Below are 23,456 nucleotides of genomic sequence, written 5' to 3' on the forward strand. Positions count from 1 at the left end.
GATAAATGGAAAATTTGTCTAATGATAGTGTGCATAGAAGGTCCCATGCCCTTTCTTAAGGTAGGCAAATATCTAATATTCTCATTAAAGGATAGGAGATGAGTTGAAGTATCCATAATCACGAAGCAAGTGTCCTTGTTAGGGCAAGGAATAAGTGGGCACCTTTCTCAATCTACTAGCACGTCAAGATCAAGCTTTGGCGAATTGGAAACTTCCCTTGTTACTTTCCATTGATTATAAAATATGGACAGAAAAGAAAAGCATCCTCCTTTCCCAATACTAAGACACGTTTCTGGTTCTAAACACTATATTCATAACTTAATACTAATAATTATTGTTAATAATTCAGTAATAAAGGCTTTTACAAAAATATTTTAATTAAATTTATAAATTTTTATATAAATATTTAATTAAAAATTTATTAAATTTATTTTTATATAAAATCAAATTTATAATAATTACACCATTAATTAACTAATTGGAATTTTCAAAATCTATCATTAAGTCACGCCTTGAATAAGAACTCGAAGCCGTTAGTTAGATTTGACGGATCATACCTATCATTTCGGGTAGGGTTTGACCCGACCGTAGACTAACCCATATTCAACCTTATATGTACGCAGCACATAGCTTTCAGTGTTTCTCACTCTTATCAGCTACTGCTCTCGCTCCTCGGCCTTAATTTCTCTCTCCCTATCTCCTCACCTCAATTTTGTTCTTCCAGAAACATGAGTTCTCGGATTTTCAGATCTTCCTCTAAAGCCGCCAGGTCTCTTCTCTCTGCTTCTAAGACCTCCCGCTTCTACTCTGGTATTTCCTTTTCGATCTTTTTTCTTTTGCATTTCTTTCAATCTTTTGTGATTGATTTGTTTTTGTTTATCATTTGATGTGACTTTTGACGTTCCGAGCTAAGAAATTCTATGCCTTTCAATCATTTTCCATTTTGCTTTTCTATTTGAGAGCTTGATATTCAATGATTATTTATGATTCTTTTTCTTTTATTATTTTTAAATCAATGTTCTTTTGGGTCAATGATATAATATTAGCTCTTGAATTTCTGTTTCTTTGGTTTTTAGTCGTTGAAGTTAATGTTGCAGAACTTTCGTCTCGAATCTTGATCTAATAATGAGTATCTTCTTCGTAGAAGGACGAACTGTAGCAGCAGCGGCGGCCGTTGCATTCATTGGAAAAGCGCCCTCTCTAGCTTCGGGTTTTGGAAGGACTGGTTCTGCTAATGCTTCTAGACAATGGATTTCCGGAGCCCTGGCAATTCCAGCGGCAGGTTTGGATTATCATTATTGTTTTTTTAAAAGATCTTTTTTATGCTTTCATGTGGATTTTGTGCACTTTTGTCCAACCGTAGTGAAATTGAAATGCATAAAGCACTGTTGTATATCTATCTCATTTTGTGCATGAGAGAGAGAGAGAGAGAGAGAGAGAGGTTAGTTTGAATGTAAAAATCTGAGCAGAGAAGTATGTCTGTGTATTTGGGATAGAAACGAAGAGGAGCCTTGCCCCTTGCCCAAGTTTTTGGCAACGTGGCTTCTGGGACCTCTTCTACAATAATCACACTGTGATTAAGCATGGTAATAGGTTAAATTTTGGGCATGAGAAAGGATTTGGACGTGTTTGCTTCCCAAAATTTATCCCAGACAATGCACCTGAATGCCCAAAAATCTTGTGAGACTTCTTGACCAATTATAGTATTTGTTCCAGCTATATTATGTTTGTTTCCAGGATTACTCTAAATGATATAAATAATTTCTTCCTAGGTTAGATTTACAAATGATTGTCTGAGTGAAACAAAAAAGGAAGGACAAGAGTGACCGTATAATAGCATGGATCTATTAATTATTTTGGTTGCATATCATGATGAATTTTTATTTCCCGTTCTTAATTTCTGATCTTGACTTTTCCTTTCTTCCTACACTATATTTTTATAGTTTGCATGCTTCAAGAACAGGAGGTGCATGCTGCAGAGGTACTCTAATCAGCATTTGTTTCTGTATTTATTAACATTCCCTACTCATCTTTTCTTTATTTTATTGTAATTTTGTTAAAAAAATTTTATTCTATATTCAGATGGAGCGCACTTTCATTGCAATTAAGCCTGATGGAGTACAGAGAGGGCTGGTAGGACAAGCATCTAACTTGTATTTATTACTTAAGAGGACTTTACTTCCCTTGGCAATTAACTATCTAGCGTCTTGCTTTCTCGAGACAATAAACTTCAGTATTTTTTTTCTTATATTTGTCGCCTGTTTAGATGGCTTGTAGTATTTGTTTCTGGTAGATTTCTTTTTCAGCCGAGAGTGCTGTTTGGCATATCTGATGTGATGTGACCTTTTGTTCCAGATAGCAGAAATCATATCTCGTTTTGAACGTAAGGGTTTCAAGCTTGTGGCAATTAAGATAGTGGTTCCTTCGAAGGAATTTGCTCAGAAGCATTATCATGATCTGAAGGAAAGACCCTTCTTTGATGGTCTCTGTGACTTCCTTAGCTCGGGCCCTGTTATTGCTATGGTATGAAAAACCCGAATTCTCGTTTTAATTGTTGACAAGTGCTTTTGAGTTATGTCAACGGTTCCAACTCATGCAGGTCTGGGAAGGAGAAGGGGTGATTAAATATGGTAGGAAGCTCATTGGAGCCACAGATCCCCAGAAATCAGAACCTGGAACTATCAGAGGTGATCTAGCCGTTGTTGTTGGAAGGTATTAATTTGGATTTAGACAATATTATTATCTTGCTCCATCTTTATGATATGAAATCCGCCTTGACATTGCTTGACTGCTAGATGTGCTTTATCCATGTTGTGTCATTCCATCACCATTATAATTTTAAGCTTATTAAATTGTTTTGTCATGGCCGACCCCAAATTCCTGGGATAAATGTTTAATTGAGTTGAGTAAATTGTTTTGCCATGCAGAAATATCATCCATGGAAGTGATGGCCCGGAAACTGCCAAGGATGAGATTAACTTGTGGTTCAAACCGGATGAATTGGTTAGTTATTCAAGCAATGCTGAGAAATGGCTCTACGGAGTTGACTGAAGTTTGTTCTCAGGTTTTCTACAGAAACTTAGGTCCCACATGTAGGATGGGGGAGAATCATAATTTTTAGAATAAGATTGTTTCCGCTGAGGCGAGTGAAAATGGTGCTTTGCTACAAACAATTGGCAAAAGTTGAAATTTTAGTAATATTCTATTTCACCCTCTTTTTGTTATCACCTCAAATCACATAGCTATTCTACCTTCAAATTGTTCAATATCCTGGAACAAGGCTCCCTTGCAATATAATAAAACATTAGGCTTGAGTTGCATGACAATAATTTATGAATTTCATCATTTATTCTGAATTAGCTGCGGATGATTTAGTGAGCTATTCAATCTTTCATTTAATTTTTCATTAATTAATTATTAAAAAAAGCAAGTAAAGGTGTAAAATATATGTTAAACTTCAAAAATGTTCATTAATAAAGAAAATAATTTTTTAAGAAAAGTTATTTTAAAAAATTTCAATTTTTATCTGTATTTTTAAATGAAAAATTCCAAAGAAAATTAATTTTGAAAGTTTTACATATATTTTTAAATTTAAGTGTAACTACTATAAATTTGATTTTATATAAAAACAAACTTAATATTACTTAAATCTATATTTTCATGAAAATTTATACACTCATTATTTAAATTGTATGCATAATCATTATGTATGAATTCAATTTAACACTTTAGATCTTTATATAATTTTTAAATTAATTAATAAAAAATAGATAAAACATTAAATATTCACTACATTAAATATTAGATATCAATTAATTTTCTTTTTAAAGTAATAAAAAATATTAATAATTATAAGAGTAAATAATTATTCTCTCCAAACATTTAAAATTGAGAGAAAAAAATTCATCTTCCCTTGATTATAATTGAATAACTAAATTGAACTAATGAAGTTCTATTATTTTAGTAAAAATAAGTTTAGTTTAATTTTTTTATTAATAATTATAAAAATTTTCATTTTTTTTATTATTAATTTGATCAGTTTTGATTTAGAACTAACTTTAATAACCGAGTTTTATTAATTAATATATTAATTATAATTTAATTAGTAATATATTATTTATAATTATTATATTTATGATTTTATAATAATATTTAACTTATAATTATTCTTTTATTAATATTAAATTGTATTTATTATTTTATATTAAGAAATTATAAATATATTTATATTAATAATTAGTTAATTAATTAATAATATATTTTATATTTTTCAATTAATTTAATTATAAAAATATAATATTTTTATTTTCAATTTAATTTATTTTCTTTTAATTTTGATTTGATTTAATTAATATTTTTATAATTAATTAATACTTTAATTAATTAAAAATTCAATTTGATTAACCATCATTCTTAGGTCATTTAATCATCGTTACACATTTTTTAATATGTATATGATCATCGTTACACATTTTTCTTAAAAAAAAGTGTTCCTTATATTAAAAGCGTAATTTCAATTTAATTTACTTTGCATAAAAACCAATGAACTGATGCCAGATATCCATCGAGTATTCATCCACGACGTGGCAGAGGTTGAGAGGCAATGATCTTATACCTTTCCGATACAATTCCGCACGTGATTACCACCCAGTGAAAATTATTGCATCGGCACAACGAGGTTAAGCAAAAAATTCCGGGATTTCCAGGCGGACTTGAAATCTAAATTGAGACGGTTTAATAACTTATTTGTACATTGCAAGTTTAGATCCGCGTAGCGTAGCCTTGCAGTTGCGTACAATTTCCTCTCGCTTTCTTTTATCGCTCGTATATTCCCGTCGCCTCTTTGAGGGAAGCATCTCCTTCGTCGGCTCGAAACTACTACGCTTTTGTAGTCCTTAACCCTAAAAAGTTTTCAATTTCCCCTTTTCCATAAACCACCTCGTTGGAATCTGTAAGTTTGCTTTTATTTATGTAGAAATTTGACAGTCTCCTCTCTCTCTCTCTCTCTCTCTCTCTCTCTCTCTCTGACGAATTTGGAAACCCTAGACGGTGCTGAGTTAATCGTTGTCTATGAATTTGGTGTTAGTTATGAGTAAAGTGCTATGATTGTGTTTGATTGATTATGATAGGGATGCCCTTGACTTCTAATATTGCGTATTTACTGTTTACTACTATTTGTTGCCTAATCAAATATCAAGAATCAAAGATTTTGAGTGTGGGATTCCGAAATAATTGGTTGTGCTTGCTTTGTTAATAATTTCTTTCAAAAATTTTAGGGTTTAGTTTTTGGTTACTTTTCGTTGGGTTTACATGTTTTTGTTGCGCAGTATTTTTGTGTTTGCTTACTGTTAGACCTTGCTTTGGTCTCCGATATTGTCTGTTTCACATTGTATTTACTTGCTTTCTTCCATCCATGACTTATGGCTGTACGCCTTTCTCAGATGGCCACTAAACCACTCAGTCGTGAGGAAATTGCTAATACAGAAAAGAAACTTGATATGCCTTTAGGTATTCTCATCTGACATTAATGCTTAAACTACTTTTCCCCTTTTCATGTCTACTGGTTGCTCATGAATATTTTGTTTGTGTTGTTTTAGATGACATCATCAAAATGTCTAAAAATACAACTAAGGTTAAGAAGCAGCAAAGGCCTCCGGTATGGAACTTGTTTATATAATCATGCTTTTCATCTCTTGTTCTAGATTTTTGGCACCTTATTGATCTTATTAAATGTTTTGTTTTTGCAGAATAAAAGTCAGATAGTTTTTAACAATGCTGCACAACAGAAATCTGTGAAGGTGCAGCGCTATATGAATTCACGACCATTTGTTCGACAGGTATGAAATTACTGCAGCTAATGGATACTAACTTGCAACATAGATTTCCTGTGTTTGATATCTTGGATATCGTTCTATTCATTTGATTCTTATTTTGGTGATCAGGGGGCTTTAGCTCAAAGAAGGTCAAATTTCCAAGGGAACCAATTTCCTGTAACAACTGAGTTTGCAAGGAAGGCTGCAGTTGCTTCTTTTCGCAGTAGGCCTTTTGTTCGTAATGGGTTGGCAAATTCAGACAAAGCAAGGTATTATGTCTTTCAATTTCATGTTATTCATTTATGTTTGTAACTATGACTTTACAATTATTGGGTGAAACAGTGCCTTAAACAGTTTCCCATCTAATTTTGATACCTTATAATTGACTTCTTGCAGGTAACTATGATGACCTCTGCCATGTGGTCTTCTGGTTAATATTATTGTGACCTCACATAGTCTTGTGCAACTCACATTATGAATGGTTGTTAACAAGTGACCTATTTGGAGTCTTACTAATTATTTGATGATTTTGGCGCAAGTTATCCAGAGTAGAATGCCTGCAATGTGATGTTTGTCAATTAGGATGAATCGTGACTGCGTCTCTTTTTTAGTGGATATGGTTCTTTGGAAGTGGATAGTGTCAGTGGGTAGGCTTTGAAAGTAATGGATTAGATGTGATTGAAGTAATTTCATTTGAAGGTGTCTGGTGTATGAAATTTGCAGAAAGTTTGATGCATTAAAAGCATTGTGCAGGCTAGAAGATTATGAAAATTCATTAGAAATTTTATCTGCTGAAGTGATGTTGCACAAATGCTGTGCAAAGAGATCTATCTCTTATGCATTTGATAGACCGTGCTTTTCATTGCTAGACAGGACTTATGATTCTTGTCTGGCAGCAGTGTCAAGCGGGTAGTATGTGGCTACCTTTTCAGATCCATTCCTTATCTCTATTTCGTGGTTATTATTTTCTTGTTATGGTGAAGGGTGTGAATCATTTCATCATCACTTATGGTCATTTTTCTTAGGGTTGTGCTAATCTCTGTGAGCAATGCCTCTTTTTCAATGAGCATTTAGGTTGAATGTCAAATGGTTCATCCATCCTGTTTTTCTCACTTTCATTGATGTAAGTTTTTGTCAATTTCCTGAATTGGGATTGGGGATGTTAAATCTTTGTTGCCTAAAGTTGGTGATCGGTAGATTTGTGGAGTATGGAACTGCGTTTGTTATTTTGATAGACTCTATTTGATACTTCAATCTTCGCCATCTTTCTTTTCTCATCTGTTACATGAATGGGTCATCATCTGATTGGCAGTGGATGCTATTGATTTGACGCAATGGTATTGGTTATGAAAATGGATGGCTTTTGTCCTACATGTTTCAGAATTTATGTGCTTCAGCTGATTAAATGGGAAGAATTTCGGCAAGTGGATGTTTAGAAGTTGTGCTAATGAGAAATTCATATAGTTTACAATTTGGATTGGGAATCATAAATCTCTTCTCCTGCCAAAGCTCTGCAGCTTCTGTGGGTGGTGGTACTATTCTCACAACACTTGGTTTGAAAGTTGAGGTCTTCTGCTTATTGAGCTTTGTTGAAGTCTTGCAAGCCATAGTTCTCATAGTTGTTCCTCAGTTGTGCTGGTGCATGGTGGTCATCGTCTGTTTTTTTTTTTTTTTTTTTTTTTTTTTTTTTTTGTGGTAGCAAAGTGTTTCAAGTTCAAGACCTGAAGTCCAGAAAATCTTCTGTTATTTAAAATCTTTTAGCAGAATTAAAAGAAATGAAAAGCGCAGGGAACGGGTCTTTATTTTTATTCAACCGACATCTGTGTCCTAAAATGGTTTGTCTTAATTTCTTAGTTGGGTATAATTTGAATCAGCAAGGTAAGACTCTGGTATCAACTAGGTCAAATTCCATATGTGCCAGTTTTCTGACAATGGCTATAGCATTGGGTAGTGTGGAAGGACGATTATGTTGGAATTGATTGCTCTAAGTATTTATTTGTTTGAGTCATTTTGGTCCATTTCTTGATGCAGGACAGGAGCTTTTACGGTTCAGAGGAGGGCAGCAAATGGAGGCTTGGCTGCGAAGGTGTGCTTCTATCTGATACTTGTGGTGGACTTTGTTTATGATCTATTTTTCTATACTATATTTTGTCTGTTACAGGCAATGCAATTGAAATTCAATTTGTAGATTGATCTGACTAATTTTTTTCATGAAGTACAGTTAAAACTGTACACTAGATGCTATGACACTTTCCTTTTACTCTTGATGATTTAGTAATATGTGTGATGGCAACAGCAAAGTGTTGCTTTAGCTTGCTGTTTGAGCAGCAAGAGGACGTTGACTTGATTTGTCTTGCTGAGCAGTCACCACAGCGGCAGCAGCTGCAACAACAACAAGGGGATGCAGGGGCTAAGCCAAGGCCTCAAACACTGGATTCACGGTTTGCCAACATGAAAGAGGAGAGGATGAGGATCTTGACACGGAAGAACAATGCTGTGCAGCGCAATGTCAATGGTGTTCGGCCAAGGGTGCCATGGGCAAGAGGCCGTTTTGGCAACTAAAGGATGGTTTTTACTAGGTGTCAACTGTAGCAGAACCTCTTGGTGCTAATGCAAAGGTGTTGAAGCGGTCTTCTCAGTCTTCCTGCATGCACAGTTGAGGGAAGTAGGGGTGGCGAGGTTGTCCAAATGTGAACCTTGTTTATCCGTTATTAAATTTACACAGTTTTGCGTGGTTATATTAAACCTCAACTTTGATCTTCGTTCTTCATTAGCGGCATTGTATATCATTACGGTATGTTAGATTTTCATCCTCTTCTAAATTGATTGTCGTTCTTGTTTGGGTTTTTTCTCTTCCTCCACGTCAATTTGGATGTGTGGTGGCGCCGATATTGGTTTGGCTAGCAAATGCCAATGATGCCTTAACGCTCTTGCGAGTTTAATTGGGTTGTGATTTGTGCCAAATGAATATTATCTGGCTCTTCAATTGAGTTTTATGTTGCTAGCGTGCTCCCGATTAGGAGAAATTTCGAATTTAATGACCAAGAATTTTGATTTGGCTTTTATGGTCCGTCGAGTTTGTGAGGTGATTAAGTAGTAAACAGCTGGAAGAAAATTTTAGTTATTTTAAATTTTTACAATTAAATTGTAATAAATTTAATTTTAAATTAATTTTAATATAATTTAATTAATATAATTATGAACGTGTTCCCAGTTGGGTCGCCCTTGTTTTGGATGATTCGCTACCGCAAGGGAGAAGTCTTAGGGGGCAGCATCATAGCGTATATGTGTCGATTTTGATTCGGCTTTGACAGGTATTTTCGCGATAAATTAAGGTGTTGACATATAGATGCTGGTTTTCTTTGGCTATAGACGGAGTGATTCCCTGCCATATATCACAGCACTTGAGGGTGAAAATCAAGTTTCTCCGCTTACATGATAAAGATTCAAGCCTGCAGTTCGTTAGTTTCCAATTTGTTAGTCAGTCAGCCAATGAGCTGGCTCACCATGCAGCTAAAGAAACTCATGAATGTTCTGTGCATGAACTTGTTTGCTTCGAGGATCTTCTATCGCATTTTGCATCTGTATCTAGGTCGGTCTGATGCGAAGCATCTCTCTTTTGCTAAAAAAAAAAAGTGTTAAAAGCTAAAGGTTGTGTGCATCAAGGGGTTGTAGTTCATAATATGCTTCGCACGCAATGCGAGAGGAACGGCGTTTATTCCCGCTGCTCCATTGATTTTTGAGTTTTTGACTCATTGGTCATTGCCTAAAATAAAAGACAAATGGTCCCACACTTAGCCTGTCCTACGAGCCTCTCGTTCCTAATCTCTTCATCCTATCACCCCTTCCTCCTTAAAAAACCACCAAAAAGATAACAACACAGGCCTCACCATTCACATTAACTTCTGAGCCCCAAAAAATAATAAAAATGTCTCTGAACCTTGGCTCCCCTTGGCTCTCTCGCTTCTCTCACCTCCCTAAACTCCCCGAACCCTCTCCAAAATCTAATTGCGTTCTCTTCTCTCTCTTGCTAGCCACTCCCGCTGGCTTCAAAAACTCAATTTTTTCCTCTTCCAGAGCCTTCAAAGCAAGAGCTTCACTGAGCGAGGACAACTCCGTTCCCGACCTTCTGCTGTCAAACAACGAGGATTTACTTGCTCGTGTCTCTGCTGCTAAAGACGCCAATGAAGCTTTGCAGATAATCGCCGAAATTTCTAACACAAGTAGAGGCGTCGTTAGTGTTTCCGATTGCTGCCGCATTATAATCGACGCGATTGATCGTAACAATGCTGGGCTTGCCTTGTCTGTTTTCTACGCCATGCGTTCCAGCTTCGATCAAGGTCCTTTCCGTTTCTAACACTTCCTTTTTTTCTTTTAGTGATTGAACGTAGAGAAATTTAGGAAAATTTTTATATGCGCTAGTAGGTGTTAGTGAGAATGGCCTTCTGGTTGAGAGATGGCAGTGGTCGAGGCCAGATGTGAATGTTTACACTACATTGGTTCAGGGTCTTGCTTCATCTTTGAAGGTTTCAGATGCACTTAAGACGATTGATTATATTTGCCGAGTGGGAGTATCTCCTGCTGAAGAGGTAAGGACGGACCTTTCTTTCATTTCTGTGTTGATTTTGTTTAGCCATAAGACAGCCATAAGACAAATTTCTCTTTTTGGATGATCTGCAGGTTCCTTTTGGGAAGGTTGTGAGATGTCCAACTTGTATGGTAGCTGTTGCTGTCGCACAACCTCAGCAAGGCATTCAGGTATTCATACAGGAGCTTTCATCATCTTTTGGTCCTTATTTGAGACATACTCTTGCTTTGAGGGTCAGTGTTTTTTATGTTCACAATTATGTGATGTTTTGTAATGTAGACATAATGCATTTGCTGCAGATTGCATCTTGTGCCAAGTGCCGTTACCAGTATGAGCTTGTTTCTGGGGATATAATTACTATAAACTCAGAAGAAATCAGGTTGGTTTCCTTTCATCCTCGGTGTTTCAATCAAGTAACTTAGCCATCAACACATATTTAGACCTACTTACTACTAACTATTGGATCACTTTATTAATTCGTCTGTTCTGCTTCTAATGGTTCTATATGATTGCCATAAGCAAATCTACAATTTTATTATTCAAAATTCATATATTTGAAGTGATACATTCCTTTCCATGATACTTTTTTAGCATTGCAGTGATCAAATGATATATTTGTGTATGATGTTGATCCTGGGATATTCACTTTTCTAAGGAACTCCTCCTGCCAAACGCAGCAAGGAACTTCCAGCATGGGAAAGAGGGCTACGATTTTTGCAGCTAATGAAGCGAAGCATTCCTGCAGCTGTTCATTCCATTGTGGTATAATTTTTTTATTTTTAATTTTTTAAAAATATTTGGAGTGTCAATTCAGAGTTCACATTTCTTACCCTTTTATTAAGTTAGGTTTCTTCTTACTTCAGAAAAATTAGATTACATGGGAGCAAGACATTTATAACCTACTAACTTATTATGCAAACCTTATTCATTTTTTGGCCAATTGTAAGAGGTGGTATGAGAAGATAATTTGCTATGATGCTTGTACTTTTGTGTGCATCAGTGATCATGTTCTTTAGGTTGAAAAAGTTATCTAAATCCTAGATGGAATCTGACTTTCTCTTTTTGTTAATAGTTATTTCGGTGGCTACCAAATGTGCCTTTTTGCTTGGTAAAAGAAACTTGGACTGTTCATAGATGTTATAATTTCTAATCCAGAAGTCAGTTTGTTGGTTCAGTTTAGAAGATAATTGATGCAATGCTATTTTTTTTTTCTTTCCTTTTCGTTGCTTTGTTTCCTCAGCTTCTCTCTCATTATTTGTTTCAGTAGAATAACCTCCATTAGCAAAGAGATTGGTCTCCAAAGTAGATCCATTTGTTTTCCTTTACTGAACCTGTCCTTATCTTTGTTGTGAACTTGTTCCCTTTGACCTCTAGTAATCATTTCTATGCATTTCAGATACAAACTCCTTCTGGGATGGCTCGTACGCACAGATTTGCTACTGAAACAGTTGATCTTCCAGCACAAGAAGGAGAAAGAGTAACCATTGCTTCTGCTCCATCAAATGTTTATAGAAATGTGGGCCCCTTTAAATTTAGTCCAAAGGTCCCCAACACTTACCCTGGTGAACCTTTGTGCCTAACAAACCATGAAAATGGTCGAGAGACACCTTTATTAAGAGCCCCTATAGAAGATGGAAAGTTATCTTTGCTTGACCCAACTGTCCTCATTCCACTGCTTGCTGTTCTGGCTACTGGAGATGCTGCATCTGGAATTATTGATCCCAGCCTGCCTCAATTCCTTTCAGTTGCTGCCATTGCATCTCTTGGTGTTGGAGCTACGTTAAATACATTGGTTTTCCCCCAATTGAATCAGGTGAGCTACATCCTTCCTGCTCTTTTGTATTTTTTTTCTTGGATAGGTTCTTTTTCTGTTAAATGTTGCTGTCATTTGGATTACAAGTATGCATATAGGATTCTTTTCAGGAGGACAGAACTTGAATGATCATTACTTTGATGGTTTCAGCTTCCTCAGAGATCAGTGGATGTAGTTGCTATCAAGCAGCAGCTGTTATCTCAATATGATGTGCTTCAGTCTCGCATCAAGGACCTAAAAGAAGCTGCCGAAAAAGAGGTATGCTCCCACATGTTGTAATTAGAGTATTCTCACATGAGCTGTGCCGCCTGAGATTGTAAGATGTGTCTGCAATTCGTCAATTCAAGTTCCACCATTATGCACTTGAAAATTCAAAAGAAGATATAGTTACACACACTTGCTGATTTGCATGTCTGAACCTTGTCAAATTTAAACTTTTAATTGAGTTCTAGAAATAAATTCTAAATTTGAGCAATGCTCAGTATTTCATACAGAACTAATATAGTCTATAAAATTCTATGTAAAAAATCAGTATGTTGCTTTTGTAGGTTTGGATGTTGGCTCGGATGTCTCAGCTGGAGAACAAAATTTTTGCTGTTGGGGAACCTTCTTATCGGTACAACCCTATTGACATTACTAGTGTCGTGTAGATCACAGTCCATACATGTTTACTGCACTCAGTGTGAATCTTTGTTTAGTCTCGTTTCTGTTCACTAATCTAAAGGATTCATTTCTTTGTATTCAGTGCTCGGAGAACTAGGGTCAAAAGGGTCCGAGAAGGCTTAGAAAGTTCTCTCAAGGGACGGATAGAACTCATTGACAGCTATGCAAGAGTATGTGTTCTACTAGACTACTACATGAGAAAATTTTTTTCCCCTCTCAAAATAAACCTCAATCTTCATCCTTAAAAGCTGTACATAACTACATGTACATGTTTAGCTCTTTTTTTTTTTTTTTTTTTTTTTTTTATTTTAAAATTGCTATTAGTTAATTCATTGTTTACATTCATTTTTCAGATTTCTTCAATGATTGAAATTGAAGTGGAGATGGACTCTGATGTTCTTGCTGCTGAATCAGTGAGCAATGCAGTGCGTGATACTTGTTTATTTATCACGTCTCATCTCTTCTCTAAATTATATAAAATTACTTGAGCCAGTGATTCTTGTTTGCAGGACAGCATTGCTGAACAGATAGAACAACTAATGGAGCTGGAAAATCTTGAAGAGGCATGTTCATTATTTTTTTTTTTTTTAAAAACAATCTGCATGGAATGTAATTGTAAATGGCTTTATTAGAATTTGCTAAGTCCAGTTTCAGTCAATGATTTTACAAAATTTAAGGGGAAAAAAGGATTTCTCAGAATTATACAGATACCGTAGTCAATTCTAAGGGTTCTTATGGAATTCAATTTCTTATGAAGACTTTACTTATTGGTAACTTAGTTTGTGGCTCAGATGGAGTTCAGAATGATAGAGTGGGTTGTAGGCAAATTCTTGATATAGTTTTGAGTTGTTTTCCTGTGCAATTTTTGGTGCGCTACAAATTTCTTTTCAACTCTGTTTGCCTTTCGCATTTTGCGGGGCATTTATAATTATCCATTACCTTTTTGTTTTTTAAATGCAGAAATGGAGACTACAAGCAGAAGCAAATGATGAGGCGGAGAGACTTCTCAGTTCACAATCCATACCTACGGAGCGGGTTTAGACTCGTTTCTGATTCTCATCGAACTAACCATATTTCAATCTCTGAATCTGGGGATGTATCCATTATGTTGGATTCCGTGCTTCTGCTCCAGAAATCTCTTGTTGGCTGATCTCAGATGAAAGCTGGCAACAATTCCTGTTGCATGAATGTTCTACTCAAGAATTAAATCTTTGCATATCTGGAATGGAGTGTTGGAAAGTAGGAGTTTCGAAGTGCCACAGCTTAAGATTTTTCCAGCAACTCATTTGAGTAGATTAACTAGGCTTGAGGTGTAAGGTGAGCTATGTGTATAGGTTAATTTCACTTTCTCTCTCTCTTAGAATCGTGAAATTGATCTCCTCCTCTGCAAAGTGTTGTGAGGCAGAAATATTTGTACAAATGGGAGCACTACTATATCTCTGCAGGTTATTGTACATAAGAAATTCTGATTATTACTGCAGAAAGAAGTGAGAATCATGCTGCGTTGGCTTAAGCAAGTTTGGACTACTTAGCGAGGACTTGCAAAACAGAACATCCTCAAAACCGTGCGCAACTCTCTTGTTACTGTTCAATATTTTTTTCTTTTTTTCCACCTTTTGGTGGCATGCATATGTTTGGTCTATCCAATTCTTTTATCCTAGTAGACACGCAAGTGAATTCCTTCATTGCTGATCGTTTGGTACAAGTATTTTTTTTTTTAATTTACATTTAGGGGTATTTTATTAAGTCTGGCGGTTTTAATAGCGCACTTCCTCACATCGATCTGATACATTCAAGATAAATAATCTTAAAGTGCTTCTCAATGAGGGGCTTCAATTCTTATCCATTAGACTAACCCATTGAGTTGAACTATAGTGGCAAACAGATTGCGTGGATATATAATCCTTGCATTCTTACTTAATCAACTACTAGTAGTTCACCTAATTAGCTTTGCCGTTGGTCTAAGTAAACGTATTATATTCCCGACCCGAAATGTTAGATAAAGTAAACTCCATTTCCTTTTGTTTTTATTATCCTTGATTCGTTGGGTTGGTGGAAGAGGTAGTTTGAAATGCTTTTCCTGCGTTTGTGTAGCTTTCCCCACTTTTGTTTTTAATTTGTAGAAGGCTTTAGCTTTAGCTTTACCTTTTAGTTTATTTAAGCTTCAGCTATAAGCTTTAGCTTCTGTTGCATGAAAACTGAAAAGTCGATAATTTTTAGAGGTCAAAAATAGATGGCGAAGAGAAAGCTTTGTGTAAAGCATAGATAAAGAGCAACATGCAGTCCAATTCATGCGGAATGGCTTGCGGTTTTGAATGGAAAATTCTTACCTATGCCAAAAGTATTGCATCAAGTTAATAGGTGAATATCAAACATGGTTAAATAACTAACAATTGAGATACATTCAACAATTCATTGATTTGATTCCCATTTATTGATTTGATCAGTTGATTATGTTGACTTTATCTTGAAAATTTATGAACATATTAGTTTTTTTCAATAATTTTTAATAAGGTTTTTTTTAATTAAATTATTTTAAAAATATAACGAATTAATTCGCAAACTTATCTGTTTGGCATTAAAATTAAAAGGTGAACGATAAAATGTTGAATATGCGCAACATTTCTATAAATATAAAAAAGGTGGAAAGGATAAAATTGTTATGATCATAGACACGTATGGAAAAATATTGGAATCTTTCGTAGATATAAAGTAGATTGGAATCCATGCTTCACTCATCAAAAGTTCTATCTTTTTAATCTTTTGGGTTTTTTTTTTTTTTTTAAAGAATCTACCTTGTGAAACTTTTAGTATATCATTAAAATAAAAAAATTAATTATATTATTAAATGCAAATCAATTATTTTAATTTTTTTCCATAAACAAAAAAATAAGCAAAACATTGAATAGTAAATATACTGAATTAAATGAATGAATTAATATGATATTAAAAAAAAAAAGATATTGATGGTAAGACTTGACAATAGATAAAGTAAACTTGAAGAAATGCCAAAAATTTTTAATTTCAATTCTACTGAAATTCAGATTTATTTAAACCTTGTGAAACTTTTAGTATATCATTAAAATAAAAAAATTAATTATATTATTAAATGCAAATCAATTATTTTAATTTTTTTCCATAAACAAAAAAATAAGCAAAACATTGAATAGTAAATATACTGAATTAAATGAATGAATTAATATGATATTAAAAAAAAAAAGATATTGATGGTAAGACTTGACAATAGATAAAGTAAACTTGAAGAAATGCCAAAAATTTTTAATTTCAATTCTACTGAAATTCAGATTTATTTAAAACTGTGTGTGAGAAATTAAAAAACAGTTATTTAATTATTTTTAATCCTTTCAATTAAAATTTTAATACATTTTAATTAATATTTTTAAAAATTACTATTTTTTTAACAAGAATACTAAATAAATTTATATATCTCATAAATTAATACATTTTTCAATTGAATGGTTTAGAATATGAATGGATAATTCTTCACAATTCCCAAATAGGAAATAACATTCTAACGTTCAGTAAACGAATTAATTCCTTAGCCCATGACTTCATAAATGGTCAAGATCTGTACCGAAAGTTCTGGACATCGGCAAATAGCAACGTCCCAAGTGGATTCAATTTCCTATTTAATAGTAGTATGGATTTACTACTAAAATAATAAATAAACGAACAAAGTAAGGGTAATATAGTCAATTCAATTCGCTTCCCTTCAACAATTAATCTAAAACTTAGCCATGACTTGAGCTCAGGAGTCGGACTTAGCCAGTTCCCAATTACGTACAACGAACAGTTTTATCCCACGTGGCCTCGCGTCTCGTCTCTGGCTCTCTCCCTTTTTTTTTTTTTTTTAATTTTTTTATTTAAAAAAGGCTCTATTTCCACTTTGCGTTTCCTTCCATTTCTTATATCTTATATAATTCTTCCCCTCCTCCCATCAATAACACACCGCCCTCTAGGCTGGAGCCCCTGACAACATTGCTTCTCTATAAGTCCCCCCAAAAGAAACTATAACTGCTACCGCTTTTCTCTCTCTGTAAGTTCCTCTGTGAGGTTTCGCTCATGGCGAAGAATATTCTGGTCACCGGTGGTGCCGGTTACATTGGGAGTCACACAGTTCTTCAACTCCTTTTAGGCGGTTACTCCGCTGTCGTTGTCGATAATCTCGATAATTCCTCCGCTGTTGCTCTCGAAAGAGTCAAGGAACTCGCCGGCGAACACAAAAAGAATCTCTCGTTTCACCAGGTCCGTTCTGGAAGTCTTTTTTTTTTTTTTAATTTTTTATGAAAATTCCCCTGAATTATTTATTAGTTAGAATGTTTCGGTTTCAGTAGATTAATTTACTTAAAATTGAAGCCTTCGGTTATATCGACGTTTCTGTTATGGTAGAAAGCTTTAGCCTGCCAATTATTTGCACTATGCTTTTCTTTAAAAAAAAAATGTTTTTATGATCATGAATTCTTTGGCACGAATTTGAACTGAAAATCACGAGTTTGATATATGAGATTTAAGTCTGATTTGGGCTTGTTCATGGTATCGTATGAGTTTAGCTGTCAATTTTCTTTTTTTTAAAGTATAATAATGTTTCTTTTTTTTTTTTTTTTTTTTCATAATTGACTCCGCGATGACTCTAATCATTGAGTTTCTGTTTTTGCTTGCAGGTTGACCTCCGGGACAAGCCAGCTCTAGAAAAAGTTTTCTCTAAAACAAAGTATAATGACCTGTCTGATTTATATTCTGCTAATTTAATAATTTCTATGATTCTGAGCTTTTGGTTGCGCACCGAGATCCATCTATTTTTTCCTTTTGGCTAGCCCTTTATTTTCTTAAAAAAACTTAACTATGTCATGAAATGTATATTTTTGATCTGAATGAGAGAGAGAGAGAGAGAGAAATGTTGGATTGTTGTATTTGCTTAAGACTGTTATACAAAACAATTCTCTCTCTCTCTCTCTTTTTTTTTCTCTTTCTTTTTTTTTTTTTTAATTTAATGTACTGCTGTGCTGCTCCTCTTGCTTAAGTTCTAATATTCGATACTCTCTTTTTTCTTCCCTGTTTACTCTGTAGATTTGACTCTGTCATCCACTTTGCTGGGCTCAAGGCAGTTGGTGAGAGTGTGGAGAAACCGCTGCTTTATTTTGACAACAATCTTATTGGAACAATTACATTGCTGGAAGTAATGGCTGCCCATGGATGCAAGAAGGTACCTTTCACTAGATTGTTCTGTGTACAATGGCTTCTATATCTGTGAAGATTCCCAACTAACAGTTTTTTATTGCTTTCAGCTTGTGTTTTCTTCATCAGCTACTGTTTATGGTTGGCCAAAGGAGGTTCCATGCACGGAAGAATTCCCTCTATTTGCAATGAATCCATATGGTCGAACAAAGGTATGTGCATGCTAGTGTTTTCTCCAGAGAATTAGTAGTTGATTTCATATGGAAAATGAAAAGTATCCGATGATTGTGATATTTTCAGCTTTTCATTGAAGAGATTTGTCGTGATATCCACCGCTCAGATTCTGAATGGAAAATCATATTGCTAAGATACTTCAATCCTGTTGGTGCACATCCTAGTGGCCATATTGGTGAGGATCCCCGTGGAATTCCAAACAATCTCATGCCCTTCGTGCAGCAGGTTGCTGTTGGCAGGCGTCCTCATCTCACAGTCTTTGGAAATGACTATTCAACCAAGGATGGTACCGGGGTATGCTTTCTTTGCCATTATGAGGCCTTTGTTAAATATATACATTGGGTTCATGTGTCTGGAATTATGTTTGTTGGGCAAAGCATGTATTGTTCTATTAAATTCTGTGGTCAATTTGTCCCCCTAGGGTTGGCGGGATTTTAACTTGCCAGAAACAGTTTGATGGTCAGAAAGATAGGGTTTAAACTTGAAAGTAGTAGTCAGTAATGTGGTTAAGATTGTGTCTGAAACTGCAAATGGTCATCCAGTAGTAAAATATGCATGCTATGATGTGTTCATCTCAATGTTTATTGTAAATAAACCTGGTTAAAAACAGGATAGGTAGTTTTCTAGCTTTATTGCAATCATTATTTTACTCATCGTGATGGATATATGTTTGTGTGGCTGTATGGAATCTGTAATCACCAATATCATATGTAGTAATTGGTTTGTGTATATTATATATTAATTAACTCTTTCAAAGGATGATTCTGTTAACCCATTCTTTAATGTCCAGTGTCTTAATGGTACTCATCTCCTTTCAGGTGCGTGACTATATTCATGTTGTCGACTTAGCAGATGGTCACATTGCTGCATTGAGTAAACTTTCTGATGCCAAAATAGGTATGTGCTGCGATCATGCTCATTGTTCCGTTAACTTTTACTTGGCACAGTTTTCTCCACTTGCTTGTTAGTTTGTCACTTTGATTCAGCGGTTGCTTGGTCATGGGTGCTATGGTGATTTCTTTGTTTTGTAATCCATTTGTCTCTCGGAATGCTGCATATGATGCCATAGATGGTTCTGTAATTGTGAGATGTCTGAACAATCCTAAGCAGCCAGATGTAGCATTCACTAAGATGATATTATTGGTTACCTAATGTAACTACATTGTCATATGGGTAACCGTGAGCCTACTAGAGAGAACTTTGGATCATTTCATGGCTGGAATTTTGATTTGGATTCTTCATGATCCTCCTTTTGTCTCTTTGCAAAACATGGTTCCTCAATTATGTTAACTTGCACTTTCACAATGTGGAAAATTTTTTTGCTAGTAAATATATAATTATTTTTCTTCTAATTTATTGTATTGTGAGATGCATCTCACTGTAATTAGTATTTGATGACATTGGTTGAATGAATATGTTTCCCACAGGTTGTGAGGTATATAACTTGGGAACAGGAAAAGGAACATCAGTTTTGGAGATGGTTACAGCATTTGAGAAGGCATCTGGAAAGGTACTACTTGATTTTCTTATAGTTCAAGCTGCACTTACATGCTGTTGAAACTGTGTTTCTATACATAACCTTGCTTTAAAAAAAAGTGATTTTTTATTTTGTGTTCTCAAGGTTAAAATCATCTCTGAAATGTAAGAATTTGGCTTTTAGAGCTTCTCAATCATGGAGATGTTTGTATTTAAGATTTCCACCACATGCGTTGTTGTTGAAAAAAAATGTGAATCAATTTTATTTAGTGCCAACCAAGCAACCTTTGCTTCTTTCATCCCCAAAAAAAATATTATTTTAATGAATGTCATCTGCCACATACATGCCTGATTTCTGATTATGCATATCTCAAGGCTTGAGGTATTTCAATTGGCAGACCTGGCACGACTTGAGCTTGTTTCTGCGCAATTTTTCCTGTACTAATTTTTATTTTTATCTTTTTTATTAATGCTCGCCTTGTGATACTGTGACAGAAAATTCCTCTTGTAATGGCTGGAAGGCGTCCTGGTGACGCTGAAATTGTTTATGCATCAACAAACAAGGCAGAACGTGAATTGAATTGGAAGTAGGTGTAAATTACATACATTTCTTAGTTCATAATCCAACAACCAACATAAATTGCTAATTTTGAGCATTAAATGGCATGTAAAATGTTGATAGGGTCTCTGGCATTTTTTATATAGGACTTGTTAAGTGCACTTCACATTCCTCAAACATGTGTAAATTCCATTGCAGGGCAAAGTATGGGATTGATGAGATGTGCAGGGATCAATGGAACTGGGCCAGCAAGAACCCTTATGGCTATGGATCTCCTGAGACCACCAAGTGAAAAGACTAAATATTTCAATTATTTCTTCTCACCCTTGTCGTCATGCTTATAAGGCTTCAAAGGATTAGGTATAAGCTGATAAACAGTGTGGTGTTATATCATCCCTAAATAAGCTGCCCACTAGCCTCCTAGATCTAATATAAATATCCAGTTAGGTTTCCCTCTCACAGAACACTGTTGTGGTGACTGTTACTTGAGGGCTAAATTCTTCTGAGCTAATTAGTGATAAAAAATTTTTTTTTTTTCAATGAGTAAATATTTCTAATTTCATTGTGTTTGTAATCATGGGATTATTATGATTGGTTGATCTTTCCTTTGTGAATAAGATTATTTACAATTCATTCAATTTACTCGTTATACCTTGACAAATCTCGCGAGGTGCGTATTGCTCTTGGCTACCAGCCTACCACCTTTATGGGTGGTACAGCAAGGACGCCACTGACTTCTAAAATGGTGTGATTAGGCTCACAAAGAGGCAAATGCACGATTATTTTTAACCGTCACTTATAATAAGATATAAATTAAATTGTCTATGCTAGTGCTATTTGAAAGAGGGTTACAGTAGGTGACAATTAGCGTAAAAATTTACACCTTATGATATGGATTCAAATGATGTAAACGTTAGGGCGTACTCTACTTACAATACGCTACATCGGAGCCCGGGTGTAGTGAAAAAAATGCAAGGGTGTAGGGCGTTCACCGAAAGTGACGCACTACGTCAGCGCTCGGGTATAGTGTTAAATGAGTGAGTGTTCACACATCATGGACGGGTATGGTAAAACAGTTGGTTCATAGGACAGATAGTAGAATAAATAGTAGAATAGAACACAAGATAGGCATAGAAAACAATAAAAAATATCATAGAAGGGGATCAATTAGGAAAGAATAGGATAAGAGGAGAATCAATGTTGGTACTTGGAATATTGTATCACTTACATAGTTAGTGCTTATGCTTCACAAATAGGACTAGATATTGAGAGTAAACAAATGTTTTGGGAAGATATGGATGATCTAATGCAAAGCATACCGAATGAAGAGAATGTTTTCATCGGTGGAGATTTGAATGGACATGTAGGAAGTAATAGGCAAGGTTATAAGAATGTTCATGAAGGTTTTGGTTTTAGTAGCCGAAATAAGGAGAGAAAAAGCATGATAGATTTTGCTAAGGCATACGACCTAATACTAGCAAATACTTATTTTATAAAAAGATAGTCACATTTAGTGACTTTCAAAAGTGGCAACATAGAAGCCAAATTGACTTCCTCTTAACCAGGAAGACAAATAAAGCTCTATGCAAAAATTACAAGATTATTCCGGAAGAGGCATTAACAAGTCAACATCGGTTAGTGGTCTTGAATGTCAAGTTTAGGAACAATTCAAATAAGGTTAGAAGAAATAGTGCAGCTCAAACAAAGAGGTGGGAGTTTAAAGAGTAAAGCAAGTGAAGTTCAAAAATGAACTTATCGAGTCCGAAGCATGGAAGCTAGATATGGAGGCCAAGGGTATATCGATACAGATGGCATCAAAGATTAGAGAAGTAGCTAGAAAAGTACTTGAAGAGTCTAGAGGATATAGACCACTCTCAAAAGAGAGATGGTAGTGGAATGAGGAAGTACAAAAGACAGTGAAGAGAAAGAGGGAATGGTATAAGAAATTATCTACGTGTGATAATAATGAGGCATATGATCAGTATAAGATAGCAAAGAAAGAGGCAGTTAGTCAATCAAGAGCGCAAACTTTTGAAAAGTTATATTAGAAACTTGAAACTAAAGAATGAGAGAAAGATATTTATAGATTAGCAAGGAGGAGAGAAAAGAAATGTCAAGATCTTAATCAAGTTAGGTGCATTAAAGATAAAGAAGGAAAATTGTTGGTGAAAGATGAGGACATTAAAGAAAGATGGAGAAATTATTTTGATGATCTCTTTAATAATAGTCAAAATGGTAATAACGTGAATATAAATTATAGAGCAATAGAAAAAAATGTGAATTATACAAGAATGATTAGATTTTTAGAAGTAAAGGAAGTACTTAAGAGAATGAAAGTGGGTAAAGCCTGTGGACCCGATGGAATATCAATTGAAGTGTGGAAGTGTTAAGAGATATGGGAGTGACATAGTTAACTAAATTGTTTAATAAAATTCTAAACTCAAAGAAAATGTCTGATGAATGAAGGAAGAGTATTTTAGTATCTATTTTTAAAAATAAGGGAGACATACAGAGTTACTCAAACTATAGGAGAATTAAACTAATGAGCCATACTATGAAGTTGTGGGAAAGAGTTGTGGAACATTTACTTCATCATAATACTTCTATCTCTCCCAATCAATTTAGCTTCATGCCCGGTCGTTCAACTATGGAAGCGATCTTTCTCATTAGAAGCTTGATGGAGAAATATAGAGATGAGAAGAAAAATCTACACATGGTTTTTATCGATTTGGAAAAGACTTATGATAGTGTTCCAAGATATGTCTTATGGACAGTGTTAGAACAAAAAAGGTATCTATTAGGTACATACAAGTGTTGAAAGATATGTATGAATGAGCAATTACTATTGTGCGCACAGTAGGAGGGGACACAAGAGATTTTCCTATCTCAGTTGGATTACACCAAGGTTCAGCTGTAAGCCCTTATCTTTTTAGATTAGTTTTAGATGAATTGACGAAACATATACAAGAGAGTATCCCTTGGTGCATGATGTTTGCGGATAATATAGTTCTGATAGATGAGACGCAAGAAGGAGTAAATAGAAAGTTAGAGCTTTGGAGAAGTATTTTAGAGTCAAAGGGATTTAAGTTAAGTAGAACGAAGATAGAATACATG

At 34.8% G+C, this 23,456-nt stretch overlaps 4 protein-coding genes across 9 annotated transcripts; all 4 read left to right on the forward strand.

Moving 5' to 3' along the window:
- The first annotated feature begins 627 nt into the window (after nucleotides 1–627).
- LOC110637075 (nucleoside diphosphate kinase 3) lies at nucleotides 628–3,210 on the forward strand. Of its 2 annotated transcripts, none has more exons than XM_021787015.2 (7): nucleotides 628–810; nucleotides 1,148–1,282; nucleotides 1,944–1,981; nucleotides 2,083–2,133; nucleotides 2,356–2,523; nucleotides 2,600–2,712; nucleotides 2,928–3,210. In XM_021787015.2, exons 1-7 carry the CDS (start codon nucleotides 729–731, stop codon nucleotides 3,049–3,051), a joined length of 711 nt encoding a protein of 236 aa, XP_021642707.2. In that variant the 5' UTR covers nucleotides 628–728; the 3' UTR covers nucleotides 3,052–3,210. The 2 variants fall into 2 exon arrangements, with proteins under 2 accessions (XP_021642707.2, XP_021642706.2); XM_021787014.2 differs by having other exon boundaries at nucleotides 629–810; nucleotides 1,145–1,282.
- Nucleotides 3,211–4,530: 1,320 nt separating this feature from the next.
- Nucleotides 4,531–8,662, forward strand: LOC110637061 (uncharacterized). The gene is made up of 7 exons (XM_021786992.2): nucleotides 4,531–4,951; nucleotides 5,442–5,508; nucleotides 5,598–5,656; nucleotides 5,748–5,837; nucleotides 5,943–6,082; nucleotides 7,845–7,899; nucleotides 8,178–8,662. The coding sequence occupies exons 2-7, from the start codon at nucleotides 5,442–5,444 to the stop codon at nucleotides 8,373–8,375; spliced, it is 609 nt and encodes a 202-aa protein (XP_021642684.1). The 5' UTR covers nucleotides 4,531–4,951; the 3' UTR covers nucleotides 8,376–8,662.
- A 156-nt stretch (nucleotides 8,663–8,818) lies between these two features.
- On the forward strand, nucleotides 8,819–14,562 carry LOC110637058 (uncharacterized). 5 transcript variants are annotated; one of them, XM_021786986.2, is made up of 12 exons: nucleotides 8,819–10,153; nucleotides 10,239–10,402; nucleotides 10,494–10,571; nucleotides 10,701–10,780; nucleotides 11,079–11,163; nucleotides 11,798–12,214; nucleotides 12,365–12,472; nucleotides 12,763–12,860; nucleotides 12,960–13,047; nucleotides 13,231–13,302; nucleotides 13,387–13,440; nucleotides 13,838–14,562. In XM_021786986.2, exons 1-12 carry the CDS (start codon nucleotides 9,742–9,744, stop codon nucleotides 13,916–13,918), a joined length of 1,737 nt encoding a protein of 578 aa, XP_021642678.2. In that variant the 5' UTR covers nucleotides 8,819–9,741; the 3' UTR covers nucleotides 13,919–14,562. The 5 variants fall into 5 exon arrangements, 4 of the variants coding, with proteins under 4 accessions (XP_021642678.2, XP_021642679.2, XP_021642680.2 ...); XM_021786987.2 differs by having other exon boundaries at nucleotides 12,763–12,830; XM_021786989.2 differs by having other exon boundaries at nucleotides 9,963–10,153; nucleotides 10,319–10,402.
- A 2,241-nt stretch (nucleotides 14,563–16,803) lies between these two features.
- LOC110637059 (UDP-glucose 4-epimerase GEPI48) lies at nucleotides 16,804–20,904 on the forward strand. The gene is made up of 9 exons (XM_021786990.2): nucleotides 16,804–17,143; nucleotides 17,560–17,609; nucleotides 17,966–18,101; nucleotides 18,184–18,285; nucleotides 18,374–18,601; nucleotides 19,126–19,204; nucleotides 19,735–19,817; nucleotides 20,279–20,370; nucleotides 20,541–20,904. The coding sequence occupies exons 1-9, from the start codon at nucleotides 16,961–16,963 to the stop codon at nucleotides 20,632–20,634; spliced, it is 1,047 nt and encodes a 348-aa protein (XP_021642682.2). The 5' UTR covers nucleotides 16,804–16,960; the 3' UTR covers nucleotides 20,635–20,904.
- Nucleotides 20,905–23,456: the final 2,552 nt, after the last annotated feature.

This window comes from Hevea brasiliensis, chromosome 16, assembly GCF_030052815.1.
Source record: "Hevea brasiliensis isolate MT/VB/25A 57/8 chromosome 16, ASM3005281v1, whole genome shotgun sequence".
Taxonomy (NCBI): Eukaryota; Viridiplantae; Streptophyta; class Magnoliopsida; order Malpighiales; family Euphorbiaceae; genus Hevea; species Hevea brasiliensis.